This window comes from Podarcis raffonei, chromosome 5 (genome assembly GCF_027172205.1).
Source record: "Podarcis raffonei isolate rPodRaf1 chromosome 5, rPodRaf1.pri, whole genome shotgun sequence".
Taxonomy (NCBI): Eukaryota; Metazoa; Chordata; class Lepidosauria; order Squamata; family Lacertidae; genus Podarcis; species Podarcis raffonei.
The window spans coordinates 19,241,929-19,263,257 of NC_070606.1; the positions used below are offsets into that span (position 1 = coordinate 19,241,929).

General features: G+C 41.1%; 1 protein-coding gene across 19 annotated transcripts in view; it reads right to left on the reverse strand.

Moving 5' to 3' along the window:
* The window catches only part of KCNMA1 (potassium calcium-activated channel subfamily M alpha 1), a 536,674-nt gene that overhangs the window by 183,535 nt on the left and 331,810 nt on the right, over positions 1-21,329 (reverse strand). For 14 of the 19 annotated variants that reach the window (XM_053388117.1, XM_053388115.1, XM_053388128.1 and 11 more), the window contains exons 6-9: positions 19,622-19,697; positions 12,094-12,169; positions 9,680-9,850; positions 7,911-8,002 (exon numbers count right to left, since the gene is read on the reverse strand). In XM_053388117.1, the coding sequence (XP_053244092.1) occupies positions 7,911-8,002; positions 9,680-9,850; positions 12,094-12,169; positions 19,622-19,697 (415 nt within the window). Of the gene's footprint in view, positions 1-7,725; positions 7,818-7,910; positions 8,003-9,679; positions 9,851-12,093; positions 12,170-19,621; positions 19,698-21,329 lie in introns of all 19 variants that reach the window. The other 5 variants (XM_053388116.1, XM_053388113.1, XM_053388125.1 and 2 more) reach the window with 1 other exon arrangement.

Sequence of the window (21,329 nt, forward strand, 5' to 3'; positions counted from 1 at the left end):
AAATCAGAGGAATTATTAGAAAATTTAAAAAGATCACAAGACAGGACAGTAGTCTAGGTCATATGCTCTTCCAATAAAAATGTATTTCATTTGCCTGTTCTTCCAAGTCAGTTTAATAGGAAATGATATTATTCCTTTTCAGACAGAGTTCTTCCCCTCAGCTATGGGAAATCTAGAGGCAAATTGCTAAGTAGAAGAAAAATAAAACCATGTTATAGCTCAGAATCAACATACTACGTCTAATCTATCCAAGGTGTCTTGTCAACTTAAATTATCTGTTTGTCTGTTCGTTTACACTGACTGTCTCTCCTCAGTTCTTTTTTATGTCTGAGAAATGCTGCTATTAAGTCCCTACGTTTCCTTCCTGAAGGAATCTCACAGATTGTTCTTCTTCTTCATGATAGGCTGGTGATTTGATAAGTTATGGCTCATAGATGAATCAGAATAAATATCTGAGAAGCAATAATGGACCGTGAGAGAAACAAGAGGTCTTCATAGTGCTACACAGCAGAGAACCAAAGCTAGCTTAAAAATAAAAGGCATTCAGACATATGACTGAAACTTAAGAGGTCTCAGGATAAATGCTGATATTACTTAGTGCTTTTAAAAGAATTTTCAGCAACAAAAAGAGTCAAGGGAGAGGCAGCCCTCAAGCTAGTCCTTGAAAGCAGCCACTTATTATGGGAAGACTGCCCAGTGTGCTTTGACCAAGGGTTTTCCTCTGAAGCAAAGGTCTAAATAGGCCTCAACACCTCACTCAATAATAAACTCACTCAGGTTTTTCGGATGATGTACCGGGGGGGGGGATCATTTACAATGGTGTGGCTCACATATTCATGTTTGATTGACTGCATGCATGTGCTCTTATTTGATTCTTCCTTAAGCTCCTTTTACAAGATTTATCATGCAAGGGACACATTTTGACGGAAAAATTGACCAAAGGAGAGAGCAAAACGTTGCCGAACATTCCACATTGTTGGCATGGTTTAAGAAAGGGAAAAGATACAGCCATGTTACTCAAATCCATTGACTGGCTGTACAAATAAAAACTGAAATGAGAAGCATGGTTGTCATTTAGCACTAGTGACTGTAGTGTTTAGAAATGTTTTTATTGAGAAGCCCTTAAGAGTGCAAAAGTGTTGCATATCCCTAATCTCATTCATCCTCATAGCAACTCTCTGAGATGGGCTACTCTTATTACACTTCAAAGATGGGGAACATGTGTCAGGGTGAATTTGCATTATCAGGTTATGTGGTTGCCTCTCTATGGGTACCTGGATTAGTGTGCAGACTTGTGCATCTTCTAACTAAACTGTTACTTAAATGTGGTCTGGTATAATTCTGACACATGCCGTCCCATAATTTCTCCAGTGGAAATTCCAACCTCCTGCTTTAACTAAACAAACATTCCAGAAGGGCCCATTTGGCAATGTTACTAGAGGCAGTTACATTCCACCTCAAGAAAATGGCTGGTTTCAAAACTATTGGGGCTACTTCCACATTGGGCTGACAGGATATAAAGTGCTGCTTCACCTTGAATCAGGATACTATTTCATTAATTATGTCTTACAGGAGCAAGTACTTGGGATAATTATATGTTATCCTAACAAACCTGCAAAGTAGACTAGACTGAATGAATTTCTCAGAATTTTCTTCAGTCTTAGGTTACCAACTCCAAACTCTACTCTTCCCTCTCCCTCTCCCCCTTTCCCTGCATCAGGGATGCACTAGTTATGATTTAGCGAGTTGAACAGGATCCTCCACATATGCCAGTCAATGAGGTAATCAATTATACCCTTTGCATCCTCCTCTCCTGATAGATGGCAAAAGCAAGAGCTACAATTTTAGCCACTGGGCTGCATCTGGGACACAGACTGTGGTAGGCCTCAGTGGCTGTCAGATAGACCTGTTGTTGTCCACCTAGGGCTAGATTATCTGTTCTGACTTGCTTTCCAAGAACTCATGCAGTGACTCTTCCGAACTTGTTACCACATATTTTAATAGGAGATATCAAAAGCAGAACCTATAATCTTATAAAAGCAAAGCACATACTGAACATTTGCCTATGACCAAAATATTTTCCATCATCACCATGATCTCCACTTGTAGTGGCTTCACTCAAGCTGGTATCCTATGCTTCAAGCCACACCACTGTGGGATTCATTATTCCTACATGAACTGCCTTGGAAGCTGAAAGAAACTGCATTAACCAAAAACATGACTGGGGCCCTGCTTCACTTCAGGAGCCAATGAAAACACTGATGGAAAAGTCACAAATTTCAGATTTATTGAGAGGGAGTTGCAAAGACTTAATATATATCTCGCTTCATAAGAACTACTGACAACCCATAAACTCCATATAATCAATAACAACTGCATTGTGCCCTATCATGAACATTCACAGCAGGCAACAAAAGCCTAATAGATAACAGTATGAGGATATAAAACAGGGAGTAGAATCAACCAAAAGAATCCCTACCAAATCAAACACAACTTTGCCCAAATTGTTCCAAGAAGATACCTAGTCTTTCACAATATCCAACAAGAAGGAGGTCTGAAAAGTGTGGAGTAGTTTATATATGAACCTAAATGTCCACAGGCAGTGAATCTGCCCCAACCATCTCCTCCTTCTAAATAGCTACACCACATTGGCAGGAGAGGTACAGAAATGCAACCCTTTCACCTGGGAGAGCTGCACAAACAGCCCATCCCCTAGGTAAGAAACAGACTCCTTGGATACAGAGAGGTGGAACATTGTGACATCAATGGCCAGTGAACCAATCACCTCACTCTCTCCATATTTGAAAAGACCAAGTTCTAAAGGGCAAGTTGGGCCCTGTTGCTGGTTTTAACCATTCAAGCACTTAGAGGGATTCCTGCTTATCCTTTATTATTCTTGTTGACTGATTGAAGAACCTTTAGTGTATCCAGAGTACTTCATATATAATCTTCCATAACTCTTAAAACAACGCTGATATGGTTGGATAGTATTATTATCCTGTAGGTGAGAGTGGACTAAGTCTGGAAGATAGCAGCTTACTGAGGATCACTAAGTGAATTCATGGCTCAGGCAAAGTTTGAATCAGAGACTTCTTCACTCACAACAGATTTCTGTTAAGTACTCTCAGCACAAATTGTAGATCATGTTGGTGATAGGGACAAAAATAGTCTCTAACATAGGTCTGCATTATTTGAGTCCCACCAGACGGAATGCAATCCACAAGCCATGTGGGATGGTCCACCAGAGGCTCAGTGAGTCTCTAATTTTATGGCCTGCAGAAAGTGAGTGCTTGTCAAGCACCAGGCAGGTCAAACAATACTGCTGAACTACATTTGGCTTGGTAGGTAATTGAGTTGTGAAGGCCTCCTCTAAGCCTTTATGCCAGAGTTTTCCAAACTGTGTGCCATGACATGTTAGTGTGTCGGTTGCAGTGTGTAGGTGTGTCGTATGAATGCTCCCTGTGCTGCTTCTGGGGCTGGAAAGGGGTTAGTTTAACCTCTGGTTTATTAGTAAAACTGGATTACTGTGTCATGAAATGATGCATGTCTAAAAAGTCTGTCACCGACATAAAAAGTTTGGAAAGCTCTGCTTTTATGCCAACATGCAGAATGAACCTATGCCTGTTGACTCAGAAGTAAAACCCCACTGAAGATTCTCTAGTAAGTGTGCATGGTATTACAGCCTTAAAGCATTATGGATCAAAACTATACTGTCTTTAGAATGGCAGCCTGCTGCCATATAAGCCTGTTTTATGCTTTAAACTCTGCATGGCAATTTTTAAAAAAATATATGTACTTAAATAATATGTATAAACAAAAGAGCTTAATGTATGTTTCTTCCTGGGAGAAGGAAATGCACACATAATTTTAGGACTCTGAGCAACATCTTTCAACAAAGTTTAGCGGCTCCAAATGCATTCAATTTTATCTGGAAACTTTTTGACATTAGAAATTGCAGAACTGTAGTTTCTCATTACGTTTGCTGCCAGAATCTTTGCTGAGCTGCTCAGCTAAAGACTTATATTGCTAATTATTACCACATGCCTCCTATCCCATGCAATGGAAAACTTATTGGTTCTGACAACCCATTCTCTCAATGTTGAATTCCAAAGGAAAACTAAAATTTTTGGCCAAACATAACATTTCATCAATCTTGTTCTACTGACTGCAAAACCAATATCAAACGTAAGATGCTAATGGTTTTTTACTGCGCCGTTCCCAAGCTTATGTGCTCTGATGAAAGATGTACGTGAGCAAAGGGCTTCTCCAAAGTATTTAGAAATTAGCTTTTTGAACCAGGAAACAATGCATAAAGTTAAATTGAACAGTCTGTGCACTGATGACAGAGTTCAGCTTCAGTCAACAAAATATACAAGCAAATAGAAGCAGATGAACAGAGACAAACATAGAGTATGTTTAAAAGAAAGCAAAAGCCCCCAGAGGCAAAACAGACTTAAGCAAGCCCCCAAGCTAGCAGTGAAGCCTATGAGCTAGTTGTTAAGAATCAGCAGGAAGTGGGAATTTGAAGATCAGGTTGTCTCTGTTTAGAGACAACAGGGCACTGCTGGGTACCAGTGACAAAATAGCTTATCTTACAGACTAGCTTCTTGAAAACTCTATTTATCAGGGCAAAATGTAAATGGATGAGATATCGCTATAATCCTGTTACATCAAAGTAGTTGGTTCAACATTTAAACTTCAACTGCAATCCTATTCATTCCTCCCTGGGAACAAGGCCTACTAAACTGAGAGGGGCTTATTTCTAACTGGATGCATTATGAAGACCTGAACTTGTTCAAGAGTAAAGAAAAGTCAGCATTTCCCCACAATGGGGCGAGCTCCCGTTGCTCGGTCCCTGCTCCTGCTAACCTAGCAGTTCAAAAGCACGTCAAAGTGCAAGTAGATAAATAGGTACCGCTCCGGCGGGAAGGTAAACGGTGTTTCTATGTGCTGCTCTGGTTTGCCAGAAGCAGCTTATTCATGTTGGCCACATGACCTGGAAACTGTACGCCAGCTCCCTCGGCCAGTAAAGCGAGATGAGCGCCGCAACCCCAGAGTCGTCCGCGACTGGACCTAATGGTCAGGGGTCCCTTTACCTTTAACACTGAGGGAAACTAGATTAAAAATGAAACACCTTCAACCTTTAACACTGGCCCTCTTCACATGTAACACTAAGCCAAACCACATTAGTGTAAGCAAGCAAATGTGTGGGTTCCTAAGGAGAAGATCACAACCATTATGTTCTTCCTCTAGCGCTACTGTCAGCTAAGCCATGGTTTGATTAGCATTACTTCTGAACCTGGAATCATGGTTTAGCTCCCCCAGACAAACCATGTAACCTGTGGCTACAACTTCATGACTTGTCTGCAGCAAGAAAAGCCATGGCTCCAGGTTTGGATGTAAGGCTAACTTGCGTTACAGCAACACAGCAGCAGCAGGACCATAGGAGGAAGATAGAGGACATGGTGCCGTCTCTGGGAACCTATGTTTGCTCATTTGCCCTAAACCACAGTTTGGCTTAGCATTACGAGCAAACTGGGTCAAGAAATCCTGTAAAAATGAGAGGTGAGACACACACCAAAAACACACTAGAAGAGACGTTCAGAATGATTAAGTCCTGTTGAAATGAATTGGACTTCGAAGTAACCAATGAAATAATCCTTTCATGGCATTCCATTTGACTTTATAGCTTTTCTTCTCATAGTGCCGAATAAGTTGATAGAATTCTGGCCTGTACTACTTCAGATTGCAGGCAAGGAATGTCATATTTCTGAATATTCTCCTATGTTTCCAATATGTAATAAATTTCTGCATTGCAGAAGGTTGGACTAGATGACCCTTGGGGTCCTTCCAACTCAACAATTCTACAATTCTATATAGTAATAGAAAATGTTATTTTACACATGCGGAGGCTTTTGTTTTAATGCAGTAGAGCATTCAAAAACCCAGTCTCTGATTAACAGCCTGAAGTTATTGTAACTGAGTTATGCAGGATTCTACCTACTGTTTTTAAGTTCTATCAGAGGCATTTCCATCCCAAAGTTAAATTTCATGTTTAGAATTGGTGAGCATGCACTTCAGGGCTCAAATAATGTCTGAATTTAACAGGGTTTGTACTTGTGAATAGTTCCTTCACAGCATTAGGATTCAACATTTTTTCAATGGATTGGGCTCATCACATGAGCTTCAACAGGGAAAGGAGAGAGAAAAATCTCACAGTATTTAACTATTTAAATAAATTGCTTCTAAAGAAGGACATTCCAAAATCATGGGATGCCATAGACAATGCAAAGAAGTACTAGTTTGGAATGAGTTAGGATAAGATTATAGGTCTTTTGGAGTTTGTCAGATGTGGAGGCAAAGAGGGATGGATCCAATATCATCATGCTCACATCACATCAAAAAGCGACACAGAGCTAGTAGTTCTCACCTCCTGTCCGCCCCCCTCAAAAAGACACCACACAATGGGAAAATGTGGTTTGTGGGTTGAGAGTAGCGGCAACAAGGTTCATTAAAAGGAAATAGTTTGAAAGTTCACTTTTCTATGGTCTATCTGCTACAGCAAATGGGAATTTAGTTTGTTGACTAGTGAGTTGAATGTTGGGTTAGCAGACGAGCTCTTTCCATCTTTTACTATGGAATGGCAGAACATATACTGGACTGAAGAAGAAAGGAAACAAGGAGACCGAATGAAGATACAACAGGGTGCAACTGGGAAGGGTTAAGGCCCTGTTCAGATTTTCTGAGGCAAATTCTTGTTAATAGTATGCTTAAGGTAACCAGTAGTTTTTAGATGTGAATTTAGTGCAATTAATTTCTGAAAATTGGCAGAACTCACATCATTACATCATTAAATGTTTCTGCCACCCAAAAGGGACTTTAGTACTGATGTTATATGTGTATTTATTCTCTATTTACAGATAACACTGATTCTGTTTTGGAGACGGACACAAGTTGTGGTCTGGTTTCCTGGCTGAACTGTTGACAAATCTTCAGAAACTCTGCTTGTTGTTAATAAGGGTCATTTTAAAAACCCAACTAAAATAAAAATTAGATTATCAGCAGAAAATCAGATCAGTGAAGGGCTGCATCTGACAGTACTTTTGGCATGAGTTATCTCAACATCAATGTCAGAGTCACTTGAAAATATTTAGGTATGTCCCACTGTCACCATTTTCAGGGAGAGATAGAAAATGTAAGCTAGTTTGTCAAATGCCTTGAATGGAAATGAATCCATATGGTCTCTTGTGACATTAACATGGGAGCTGGTTCACTTACAAGGTTCCCCATGCAAGTAGCTTGGATGCGAGTGTTCAGAAAAAAGCAGCCACAGCAGTAACCCCTCACTGACATGGAGATATTTGACACAATAAACATCTTAGTCCTATACGCTGACTTCAAATTAATAATAGCAGGGTCATCTTCCAGACTGTGTTAACTGAGTTCTAGCATTACCAGTAGTTCCTTTAGAGAACAGGGGAAACCACTTTGACTTGTACCTTAGCATGGCCCAGGTCTCTTAATATGCAGTGTGACAACTTAGGGAGGAAACGACATTTGATGTCAACAGGACACACACACAAAAATGGCACGTGGGGGGAGAGAGAGAGAGAGAGAGACAGAGAGTGCATATCAGGGTGTGTCCGTGAGTCAGATGTCACCACCATGGCAGGTTCTTTTAACGTCACACAAGCACACCTGGTCTTCGTCTCTTTTTGGACTTACTTTCTGCCTCGGGTTGAGTTAAAAGTCCCTCCGTATTTCTTCCGGTTAAGGATGAGAGCAGCAATTTCTGGCACGTAGCGCGCAAACATTGCCTACATGCGTGAAACAAAAGCACAAAAAAAGAAAATGGCATGCAGAGAGTGTTCTACTGCACCAGAGGCAGCAGAGCCTCTTGGAATACTTACTTTCTTCCACTAACCGCACTATAGGAACCACCATATTTCTTGCGGTTTCCTATTAACTCTATGATTTCAGGGACGTAGCTGGCAAACATGGCCTAAGGAAGAAGATAGGAGACAGAAGAAAAGACTAAAAAGAGAGGCCAAAGAAAGGGGGATGATGAATATTTTAAGATATATCATCTTTAAGATCTGAAAATGCAAAAGACTTAGATCTATAAAAGGTGTTTTTATCCCCGTCAAAAAGGTTTTAAAAAGGGTTTTTTCCCCCATAAAATTAAAACAAATAAGTTTTGACATAAATGTTGGGTCTCAAAAGAAATGCATGTCTGGTCAACTAAAGAAAATGGTCAAAAGAGGGAGAAAGGCACACAAAACCAAAACCAAAAAAAAAAGAAGCCAAGAGCAAAATGAGGTCAGAGTGGCATCTGAGTGATAAAGTGCAGCTGCATGGCTAACACTTTCTGAAAGGGGGCAAGCGGGGATATTCAAACATTATACACCGCTAAAAAAAAACCAAAAACCTCCACCAAGACAAAACGAACCAAAATATGTATTATTGCTAAGCTGATGGTGCTAATTTATAAAAGAAAGACGAGGGGTTCCTCCCCGTTACCAAAGAAAACAGGATGGTAGCAGAGGCTTTCCTCCACACACATGAGAATGAACAAGATGTAACTAAAACGTATTTTTAAAAGTTTGTCTTTTAAAAAAGTTGATAAGAACATGTAAAGATGTAAAAGCAGGGGAGTGATGGTGGGGAATGGAATCTGCCATGTTTTGTCCAACAAACATTTTGCTTGTGGCTGGATACTTCTAAGAGCTGCTGCCAGTGAACTTGGCCTCATTTTTTGGCACACAAATACGGCACCTCTTTTGGAAATAAATGCATATGAAATACTGCATTTATGATGCACTTAGCAGATGCAACATCCCCAAGAAAGAGATGTTTACAAGATATACAAAAATATGTGAGAGGATTTAAAAAAATACTTCAGTGACTGCATATATGTACATTACATATATTGTGGATTGAAGTCGATAAGTTACTTACCTTAAGGAATGAAAAGCTTAATGCTAAGGGTGCTGTTTAAGACAATTTAAGACAAAAAATTGCAAGAGTTGCCGCATTGTCTTTAGCATTGACAGAAAAATAAAGAGGCAATTTGATTAGATACAAGATATGTACATCTACCTATCTATGCAAATATTTTCCTTCTCGTAGTTCAGCGTGTACTTACTCAGCTCCTCAAGCACAGCAGAGACATACTTGACTGACTCCTCTTAGGTAATTGGCAATGACTGCCTGAGTTAGTACCATGTTACTCCTTGTATGGTTGCCGTGTGTCGAAATGAAAGAGAACACAGTTTTGCCATTGTCTGGAACGGGCAAGCGGCTCTTTAAAGGTGGTCCTAAGCCACAGTGTTTGTTGGAATATTGGGAAGGAACACAGAGGGTGGGGAGGGTTCTTGAAACCGCAGCTAACGTTAACATTATTGCTATCATAATCACCAAATTAATGCACTGCCAGTGCACTGCTAACTGGAAAGTTCATACTGAGAACTCCTAAGGCACTTTGTGTACCTGCATGCATTATAAACTTAAGCACACCACCGCAGTCATAGTTTAGTTATAAGTCAACAGCTCTGCATAATGATAATTGTGCATACATTATTATTATTATTTAAAAATAAGAATGTGTTGTTACTCATCAATTTATTATAATCACTACACTAAGGAGAAAAAATCCAGCAGAAAATAACAAGAATTTTACCAGTCCCCCGAGGATGAAGAAAACCATGAAAAGGCGACCAAGGGTTGTTTTTGCATAAACGTCTCCATAACCAACAGTGGACATAGTAACCATTAGTAAATAAACACATTCCCAATATGTAAGCGCTTGGTTATTTTGGAAGTTTTCCCATGGATCCCCTGAGTTCTCCACCTACAATGAAAGAATAACAGCAGATGAATGATTCAGGTTTACAGACGCCCACAAGGCCGAAGAACAGAGTAGCCCTTTACAAAGCTTTGTTGCATGAAGGTAAGCAGTCATTGGGGGACTGAAGGCAAATTCTTTTATTTCTAGCTAGCAATTAATAGCAGCATTACAGGGGGCTGTTGGGATGTTGAATGAAATACAGTAAAACACTATAAGAGTGTTCCCCTGATTTTACGTATACACAGGTCCTGCTATCTGAACACAATGTGTTCCCTGGAAATCATTTGTTAAGCAAGCGTTTGCATAATGAGTTGACAAATTCTATTGATTCCTATGGGGAAATTTCTAATGTGTTTCCGACTATGGAATTTTGGCCCCCCAAAGCAAAAAACAACCCTCTGATTTGTCTGATTGCTCCCCTCTCCTCTCCCTCCCTCTGTTCTTCAGTGAACCTGCAAAAGGCAAACAAGGAGGAAAGAAAGTAATGCTCTGTCCAGATATCTGAATCCACTGTGTGTGTATAGCGAGGTTTGGGTACTAATTCCCTGAGTTTGGATAAGTGAATTTTCACATAGCAGGCGTTCAGAAAGCAGGACCGGTGTGTATAGGCAGGGAAGTGTAGCAGTTGTGAGTTTGGGATTTACACTGGGGAGACCAAGGCACAAATCCCTATTCAGCCACAAAGATCACTGAATATCTATGAGCCAATCCCTATTTCTAAGGCAAATTGATCTCACAGGATGCCTGTAAGGATAAAAGGCTCAAGCCCTACCCCCAAAACTCTGGGGGAGGGCAGGATGGAAGTGCAATGACTAACGCACAAGACAACTGGGGAAGCCATTACTGCAATATAAGGCACTTTTCCCCATAAGAAGCTGCCTTATTACTGAGTCAGACCATTAATCCATCCTGCTCATTGCTGTTTATACTGATGGGCAACAGCTCCCCAATTTTTGGGGCAGACGCCCCTCCAAGCTCTACCTGGAGATGCTGTGGACGGAAATTGAGACCTTCCGCATACACGGCAAATGCTCTATCACTGAGCTGCAGGGCTTCCCAAGCCATAGCAAACTTTGGCACACCTGTGTCCACCGTTTGTGCAATAATAATCGACCACTGTGCTGCTCACAACTGACCAGAGCAGTTGCACAAATTCCTGAGCAGGAACAGGGTGGCAGCAGCTCTCATGTCCTGGGAGCCAGTGCCAGAGTTCTGACCACCCACAGCAGTAGCAGGTGTTGATTTTCTGGGGCTGCAGAGGCAGAGAAGGATTTGAAACATTCGGGCCACTGCTGCAACAAAGATTCAGTGACTGTCACTCAGGGATGCGTTTCAGTGAACGGAAATGGTCCGTATGAATCAATTCCCACCAACTTGTTAGCTGGAAAAGGTTTCCCTATATGTGAGTTTCAGCCATGTATGACTCAACAGAGCGTTAGGATTCCAGAGATTTATTTAGCCCTTACCAAGGGAATATGTTTGTTAAAGTAATGTGCCTCAAGTGATTTGTGCCTTGGCCTCAGAAAGAATTGCTGAATGCTGACTTAAGGAAGAAACTAAAGCATTATTTATATAACAATTAAAGTATCATTTAAATATTTTCTCTCCCTCTCTCTTAAATATTAGTAACATATAAAGTGTTTGTTAGAACAGTGTTTTTTTCATGCATTGCCTTTGGTGACATTTTTCCCCTTCTTGCTGTTATTAAGGAAACACTACCATCTAGTGGTTATGTTTTGTTAATGGCAATCTCAGTAAAGGACTCCTGTGATTATAGAATTATTTCAACCTCTAGGACCAAACAGCACAGTACTAGTTGCTCTGTGATGGCTTCCCACCCCACCCCCCATGGACTGATGTTGTGCAAGTGAATAATGGCTTCCAAGAGACGACCCGCAGGGTGGGAGCGAAGGTTTAATCCTTTCCTCTGCCCCTCCCAAGCAGCTTTTCTCACCAAGAGGAAAAAAGGTTCCTGAAAATATCTGGAGGTATGTATCAGGAATCTTCAAATGGCTGTGGATTATTGGCACATGCTCACAACACATCTGGGGGGGGGATGGGGACACAGCTCTCCTTTACAGCCAGCGGTGTACCTGAGCCATCACAGAAAGTGTGAAATGGCTTCCTGATGCCTCTTAAAATTATTTAATTTATATTTATGTCAGTGCTTTGGCCTGGGCATGCCAAGTTTCACATAAATGGCAATAGCAATGTGAAAATCCCCAAGTAAATCCCCAAATACTTACCAAATGTATAAATCCAGCTGCTGTCAGCCATGTGCTAATAAATATTGAGCACAGATTCACCAACTTGATGGAATTACTGGTTTAAAGAAAGGAAAGGGGAGGGAGACAGAAACAAACAAGACGTTTTCAGATTTTATGTTTTAGCTGAGCATCCTTTACTTCAGTGTTCTTCAATCTTGAGCCCCCTTTTTAAATGTGGTGCTGTTGTTGTTTGAGGGGGTGTTGTTGTTTTTATTTTGATTATGTATTTTGTGGTTTTATATTTTGATTTTATTCTGTGAACCTCCCTGAGACTCCCTGAGGGCAGTATATGAAGAAGAAGAAGAAGAAGAAGAAGAAGAAGAAGAAGAAGAAGAAGAAGAAGAAGAAGAAGAAGAAAGATGCTGTTGAACTACAAATTCCATTTTCCCTGACCACTGGTTAAGCTGGGGTGATGAACATTTGAGCCCAGCCGCAGCCCCCAGAGCTGCCTTATATTCTGTGGAAAAGTTAACAAATGTGTATAGTTTGAAAGCATCTCAAAGTGCAAGTAGATAAATAGGTACCGCTCTGGCGGCAAGGTAAACGCCGTTTCCGTGTGCTGCTCTGACTCGCCAGAAGCGGCTTAGTCATACTGGCCACATGACCCGGAAGCCGTACGCTGGCTCCCTTGGCCAATAAAGCAAGATGTGTGCCGCAACCCCAGAGTCGGTCACGACTGGATCTAATGGTCAGGGGTCCCTTTACCTTTTTTTTATAGTGAACTCCACCAAAAAAATCCCTCCCTGGTGTGATATGGAAGTTCTCTAATGGTTCATTCATACATGTGAAAACCACCAATGGATTTTTCAGTTGTTCATATTAAGAGAATAGGTGTGTGAACCAGCCTAATGCTTCAGACATTTGCATCCTTCTCATAGCTCACTTTGGGGCAGCAAAGATCCTGTTTTACGCAAAACTGTTTCCTGCCTGTAGATGCCTTTTCTCTTTTCAGTCAGGGTTCTAAATATAGATGGACGGATTAGTCACCAACATTTCCCTGCTCTTTAAGCTCTTTGAGACATCTGTGCAATCTCTGATTCTGACTGAGTCCAGTCTAAGCCCCTGAAGTTGTACTAAAAACCTCATTTAAACCAGCAGGAGACATAAATAATCAATTCAAATTTGTTCACGTTATTCAGTTTAATACGTCATGTTTTTTGGGGGGGGGTCAACAACCTCTGAAAAACAGTTGTGCAACTAGGTGAAATTGCAGAGGTGACTGTCTTAAGTGCCAATAAGTAATGGATTTGTTCTTTCTAGCACCGGGTGAATTACTGGGATGTTGTCAACTGTTCCTTGCTGAGATCCAGCTAGAAGACATTTGAACACTGAAGCAGGCACCCACAGATGTATATCCTTCACTGGATGATAAATTGTGTGCAAATGACTGCTGAACAAAAGAATCCTAGTCTGATCCAGTGACTGTACTGTGAGACACCGATCAGCAATTCAAAAATGGGAGCAGGGAATTCAGATTAAGCCTCTGCATTCCCTCCCTGTACCACTCAGCTGATTAATGCTGTCACCTCAGCTATCTGACCAGGTAGGGGGAAAGTAAGGGTGGGAGAGATATTTGATTTTGTTTGCATTTCAATGAGAAAATGAATGCACCACATATATATATAAACTGAAACACAATTATACTTTGAAATTTTCACTTTCCCAAATGTTGTGACGCATGAGCATGCATCTGTTGGTGGAAAGTGCAAATAAAAATGCACATATTTGTGGAAATACCATACAGAAATTATAATGAATGGGGAAACTGATTGCAAAAAATGTGTGCATTAGTTAAAACTACCTACTAGGAGTAATTTGCACTACAGTGCTGGCAAACGTTCATGAGGATTTATTTTTTTTAATTGAAACTGCTGCAAAAAGGTGGACAACTGGATTTAACGCTGGAAACAATGAGTAACAGAGAGTTCGTTTTAACCTGGGGAATATTGTGTTATAATTTCCTGATTCTAATACTAGAGCTTCTGTCTAATTTTATTACAGCGGTACCTCAGCTTTCAAACATAATCCATTCCGGAAGTCCGTTTGAGTTCCGAAACATTCAAAAACCAAAAAACGGAAGTGGAAGCCTCAAAACACAAGCCTCAATACGGAAAACTCTAAATGGAAGCTGTGTTTCCTGTTCGACTTCCAAGGTGCATTCGAAAACTGAGGCACTTACTTCCGAGTTTTCGACGTTTGAGTTACAAAACGTTCGACTACAGAGGCGTTCGAAAACCGAGGTACCACTGTATGTTCCTTTCACACTGTAGTATCTGTTGTGTGATGGAACTGTGGCTCTGTGATCAGTATGTTGCCATGTTGCACTAAATTTCATTCAAAACACTGAGCGTGGTATGCCACAAGCATAAACATCACTGGACAACATTGACATGCCCTCATGCTTTCTGCACATGCGTCCTTCTGTATCACTATGATTCACCCACAAAAACAGCAGGAAAGAACTCTATGGTTGTCTACTGTTCCACATTTCATCACTTTATGTTCACGATTTTCTGGGTGAATAGGGTGGCAAATGGATTTTTTTCCCCTGGAAGCAATTAACATGGAAATAAGCACTGAACTTCCGCTATATTTCCAGAAGTGGCTTTTTAAATAACAACAACAACAACAACAACAATAATTTATAATAATAATAATTTATTATTTATACCACGCCCATCTGGCTGGGTTTCCCCAGCCACTCTGGGTGGCTTCCAACTGATTAAAAATAATACAGCGTTAGACATTAAAAACTTCCCTAAAGAGGGCCACCTTCAGTTGTCTTTTAAAAGTAAAATAGTTGTTTATTGCCTTGACGTCTGCTGGGAGGGTGTTCCCCAGGGCAGGCACCACTACTGAGAAGGCCCTCTGCCTGGTTCCCTGTAACCATACTTTTCGTAGCGAGGGAACCACCAGAAGGCCCTCAGCGCTGGACCTCAGTGTCTGGGCTGGATGATAGGGGTGGAGGCGCTCCTTCACGTATACAGGACCGAGGCTGTTTAGGGCTTTAAAGGTCAGCATCAACACTAATAATAATAATAATAATAATAATAATAATAATAATAATTTATTTATACCCTGCCCATCTGGCTGGGTCTCCCTACACAGGAGATGTCTTCTAAACGTCAGATAGTTGCTTATTTCTTTGACATCTGATGGGAGGGCGTTCCACAGGGCGGGCGCCACTACCGAGAAGGCCCTCTGCCTAGTACATGATGTGAAAGCAAAAATATAAGGCATTAACAGGGAATGCCCTCTCTAGGGCCTTGAAGCTCCTGGGGGGTGCTTTTTCAGCTGTAGGTAGTCTGGGTGGCGAGACCGCAGTGTCGCGGGTGCCAGTTTTAGGCTTTGGGTGAAATCTTTTAGTCTGACTATCAATAAGGGGGTGAAGTGGTGACTCACCCCCTGTGCGGCGGTGATATCAGGGTTCTCCGTTAAGAGGGGCTTTGAGGGGAGTCTCTGGCCTCAAGCGCTCAGCTGGCAGTCCTTGAACTCCCCTTAACAACGCGCACACACTCCAGCCAACCCGAGTGCTGCTTTTGGCGCCAAAAGGGGGCGGGACAGAACAGGGGAATCCCCACTCACGTGTGTCCCAATGACACACGTGGTGGCAGGAATGGAACCCCTACGCAAGTGGGGAACACCTGTAAACTGCTCTGTGAATGCAGTCTGTGAGAACCTGCAACTGACTGGTTCATCCATCCCTAGCAGCAGCAAGGCACCTGAAGGATCTGTTAAAGAAATATCTGAGCATGGGGGGAAATGTTTAAAATAATTATATGAAATCTAATGACCAGCTGATAATATGTCTCCCCCCTCCCCCTTTGCTTAATGATTTGCTTAACTGATTTTCTAAGCAACAGAGCAATATGAATGGCCCCTGCACTGATCACTGATTGCAGGAAATAAATTTGTTTGCCCCAGCAATCCTTCAATAGACTGGATGCACACAGCTTCTCTCTTTGGCTCTACACACTACAAAACAGAGTCTTGTGAAGAGTGATCTGGAGTGCAAGCAAAGAGGAGGAGGAGCCACAGGAGAAAAGGGCACCCCAGGAAATGATGCCCCTCTCTCTTCAGTTACACTAGCCACGATCAAAACACACTTTTCTATATGAAGGGAAATCAATGGTTTTATTTAAAAGCCTTTAAGAGTCCAGGAATTTGGGCAGGGGTAGAAATTTCACCAAGTTTTGCACTTTTCAGTTTGTCACCTTAGAGCAGTTCCTGATGGGTGGAATCCCCCCCAGGATACAGGACAGGCACCTATAGCTGAAAACAGAAGGCCCAAGCAACATTCCTTCTCCCCTTCCATATTGTGTGGTTTAAGGGGGCCACCAACCTTTTTGGGCTGGTGGGAACATTTGCAAACCATTTGCACTATGCACACATCACGATTGTGCACATGCTGCAACCTATTCAATTGCCTGCGACAGAATGCTTCTTCTGAATCTACTTTCAGTGGGCAGGGTGCCTGGTGGGAACCAGTGGGAGCGTCTGGGGTGCCTGCCTGTCTGCCTGTGGGCATCACACTGGCAACCCCTAGTGCAGCACAATTTCATGTCCCCATGTCATTACACTGTCCAGGATGTGTGCGCGGACTGCTGTTGCGCTATGTTCTCAGGTTTTTATTTTAGGTTCCATCAGCCTCCCCACATCAGATTGTAACTGCTGTCAAAAGCAGAGGTTTACAGGACCGATCAACTACCGGTAGATACTTCCTAATTTTTGTGTCCCCTTACTATAAAGAAAAGAAACCGAACAGAGCTACATTAGAAATATAGGGTCAGTAATACGTTAGAAATATAGGGTCATATTCAATTACCGTAGGTTTCACACAGTGTGGACCTATGAAAATTTATGGAATTAAAGTAGCTATGTTAATTAATTTTAGTAAGCCTACTCTTAGTAAACTTAGTTGAATGCCACCTACATTTTTGCATTAAAATTCTTATGCTCCACTATTTGGTTCTTAGAGGACTTGGGGGAGGAGAATCATTATTACATAACTTATCAGTGGATCCCCCCCCCCCGCTCTTTTTTTTCCAAAAATGGAGGGAAGTCTTCTCTTATTCAAAAAGAAAACTGATACACTTTAAGACACACCTACATGCTTGTTATTTGGCAAAAGTACAATACCTAGATTATTTAATTATTTGAGGGTGGTTGGATTGGGATGGATTAAATACTAGAGAAATAGCTTTATGGCAACTACAAACTACAATATGGCTTCCAGCCTATTACTAGGCAAAAAACCAAGTTATCTAAAGGGATCACCACCTCTCTTAGGAACCTGACTGTCTTCATTAGAGGATCTGCTCCCTTCACTGGAGACAGAATAGGTGGCAACTAGGGGCAAAATCTTCTCCTTAGAAGCACACTGTCTGTAGCAGGGGTGGGGAACCTGAGGCAAAGGGTGAAATGTAACCCTCCTGGCTTCTTCCTGGCTCTTGGGACTTTTCCCAGACCACATCCTCTCTCTTCAGGCCACTCCTTGTACTACTGACTCTTGTGATTTTTTTTTCTGGATGCAAGGATAGAGAGTGTGTGATTGTGTGTAGAATCTTGCCTACTGGACAAAGGTAAAATTTGCATACATTGCTCCACCTATGTTTGCATCTGGCTCCACCCTCTACCTTCACCCACATCAGATTGACCAAAAAAGAATGCAGCCTTAGCAAGTGATCTACTTTAGCATGCCTATTTTACTTCTATTTAGTAAACCAAGCAGAAACTATGAAACTGCCAAGCTTGTACATGCCAGGGCACCCATTCATTGTTACTAATGAACTCATGAAATGGAGAGAAAATTCCAAGGACGGAAAAAGCACTGGGAAAAGTTCTACCCTGCATCACAGGTCGCACTCTGAAAATCATTACTATAGTTTTAAACCCCTGCTGGAGTGGTAAACTTAGCAACTGCAGCTATTTCCATCTTTCTGCCCTGCCCAATGTCTATTTGTCTGCTAAAGGCCTTGGCCCAGTATACCTGAAGGAGCGACTCACCCGCATCGTTCAGCCTGGACAATGAGGTCCAGCTCCAAGGGCCTTCTGCAGTTCCCTCACTGCAAGAAGTGAAGCTACAGGGAACCAGGCAGAGGGCCTTCTCGGTAGTGGCACCCACCCTGTGGAATGCCCTCCCATTTGATGTCAATGAAATAAACAACTATCTGACTTTTAGAAGACATCTGAAGGCAGTCCTCTTTGGGGAAGTTTTTAATGTTTGGTGTTTTGTCGCTTTTTTATATATTCAAATGGGTGGGGTATAAATAATTTAAATTATTATTATTATTATTATTCCCTTCTAGGAGCAGCACTCTAGGTGTGTTACAAACAGGCAGAGGACAGGACAGACAAAAGGACAAGAAGTGGCTAGAGGAAGGTGTGAATTCTCCCACTGTATCAGGGAATTTAAAGGTACATAGACAATCTCCAGGTTTTAATCTTGCTGTCAGACTTGTTGTGCAGTAAGGGCTTTTAAGACAAACATAGGAGAGACTAAGTTATTTAGAGCTCTGAGAAACCATCTACTCCAGAATCAAATGAGAAAGTATGTTTGTCATTATAATTCAGAGGCAAATATTGTTTCAACAAACACACAGGGCTGGAACCGGACTAAGTTATTTGTACCTCAGTGGGATTTAAGTCATGAATAAATTTCCAGGGGGAATCTAAGTTCAATTCATTTAGGGTGAGACCCATTGTTAAATCAGTGCAAGAAGTCTGAATGCCAACACTTCTGCAAGCATAAGCACAGAGGCTCAGCTGCTACCAGTTAATAATAATTGTTCCTGTGCGACATCTACCACAAGCACAAGGCTTGTTGTGCCATGTTAATGAGGCAGAATGGCTGTTGCATGACTGGTCTGCAACAAATGGGTATCACCCTAGTTCTAACCTACTCTCAAGGTTCCATAAATCTCTCCTTGGGACATTTGGAGTAAGACTGCACTGTTGGCTTATCTAACAAACAAAATGGTCCTTGAAACTGTGGAAAGAGGGGTGATGCCACACTGCTTTTCAGCTATGTTTGCTTTGAACTGCGCTCTACAAATGTAAAAGTGCACCAAACACTTAAATTGAATCAATGAATGAATGCCGTTCAGTATTAAGTTTGGCAAGGCAGAACTAGCTGTGAAACTGAGTGGAAAAAAAGAGTATTTCACAGAATTTAGCAAGAGCAATTAATTGCCACATTTATTCATGATTCAATCCTATGCATGTTTACCTGAAAGTAAGGCCCTTCTGAGTAAACATGCATAGGACTGTCCTGTAAATCCCTGGATTTTCTGTGAAGTAGAGAAAGGATGACTCCCAGGATTGCTGCTCTGGATAAAGCAATTAACTAGCCATTACCTGAATAGCAGCAGCTGAAGAAATTTAAGCATAACTTTTGTTAATATTTGATAATTAGACAGGAGTCTAAATCTTGTCCTTTTGGTGCCCTGAGAAACTGTGAAATTAATCACTGTGCAAAAGGTTAAGGGAAAATACATTAATGTCTTACCTTGTTTTAAGGATATTCAGAAACTGCAAAATTTCTGAGAACTGTATCAGCCTAAGAGCTCGTAAAAATCTTAAACCTGCAATTTCAAAAGGGTAGAGGGGAAGAGAAAGAAAGAGAGAGAAAAATAATCAGGTTATTTTTATCCCTATATGAATTCCAAAGGCAGCTATGAAATCAAAAGTCACTAACATGGTGAATATCAAATACCTCTGAAATGTTGCTCCATATTGATCAGCCCCAAAACTTAGCCAGCTGTTTTCAGAGAAGTATAGATTTCTCTTGAGAAAAGTGAGTATGAACCATACAAACACTTAATGCATTAAAATTATTTTAACTATAAAATGAATAAAGGATAATGTCTTCTTCCAATGATATATTCCTGAAAGCTCTTAACTCCCACCCACCCAAAGCTTCCTGAAAAAAATGAGTGATTATGGGCAAGTGATCAGGAAACCTGTTTTTAAAGAGAACCAGGAAGTACATATTCATGATTAAGATAATACTTTATGACGTAAAAATCTCTGGTTGACACATTCTGCATGATCACAACAAACTCCCTAAGTTCTAACGGCTCTCCAATAGACCATGGCTTAATTTACTATAGGTTAAACTATACTACCACTTTTTAGCCAATGCAATTTTTCTAAGAAATTACATTTTTATTAGTGAAGCCAGGTTGTATGGATAGCAACTCTACGGATGACTGCACAGGGACAGAGAAATACTGTAAAAGATTAAAGGCTTAAATTATTAAGGGAGACTTATGGTGATAGGAAACAATTCTGCTGCAAATCTCTCTCACAGGAGTTAAAGGTACATTGGGTATTATACAGCTTATAAAGGAAGGAAGGAAGTTTAGAGGACAAATTTGTGTCTTTGTGCAGTTGGGCAGAGCACTGCATAATTATGTGCTCAGTGTCGCTTTTGCTGAAAGTCACGGTGCTTTATATTTTCCCTATGTATCACCACCATTCGCTCCAGCAGAAACACAGTCATCTAAGTTCATTATCAGTTTGGAAGTTAAAATCAACAAATAAGGTACTAGTTCCAATATACTTGGGGGACTTTCCAGGTATGCATACATATGGAAGTTTTAAATTAAGAAAGAAAGAAAAGTTTTGTTTGTCTACAAAAAAAGAGAGAGAAAGAAAACAATGTCCCGTGAACTTTCTGAAGGTACAAAACTAAGACTCTTACAGCTTACGGCAGGCATCCTGGAGACGGTGAAGCTGAGCATCCCTGCACTATAGAGGAGCAAGATAAGTGAAAAGGGAACCTTTTCTCTTTTTAACTCCGTAGACCTTCCAACTATACAGTGGTACCTTGGGTTACATCCGCTTCAGGTTACATACGCTTCAGGTTACAGACTCCACTAACCCAGAAATATTACCTCGGATTAAGAACTTTGCTTCAGAATGAGAACAGAAATTGCATGCCGGTGGCGCGGTGACAGCAGGAGGCCCCATTAGCTAAAGTGGTACCTCAGGTTAAGAACAGTTTCAGGTTAAGAACAGACCTCCAGAACAAATTAAGTTCTTAACCCAAGGTACCACTGTATAGCAATTTGTGACCTTTTCTAGTACTATATATATATATATATATATATATATATATATATATATATATATATATATATATCATAGCACAGGAAAGTCTTTGGGAGACAGCATGGCGGTGGAAAATAAAAAGGTATCTGTCTTCCATTCTC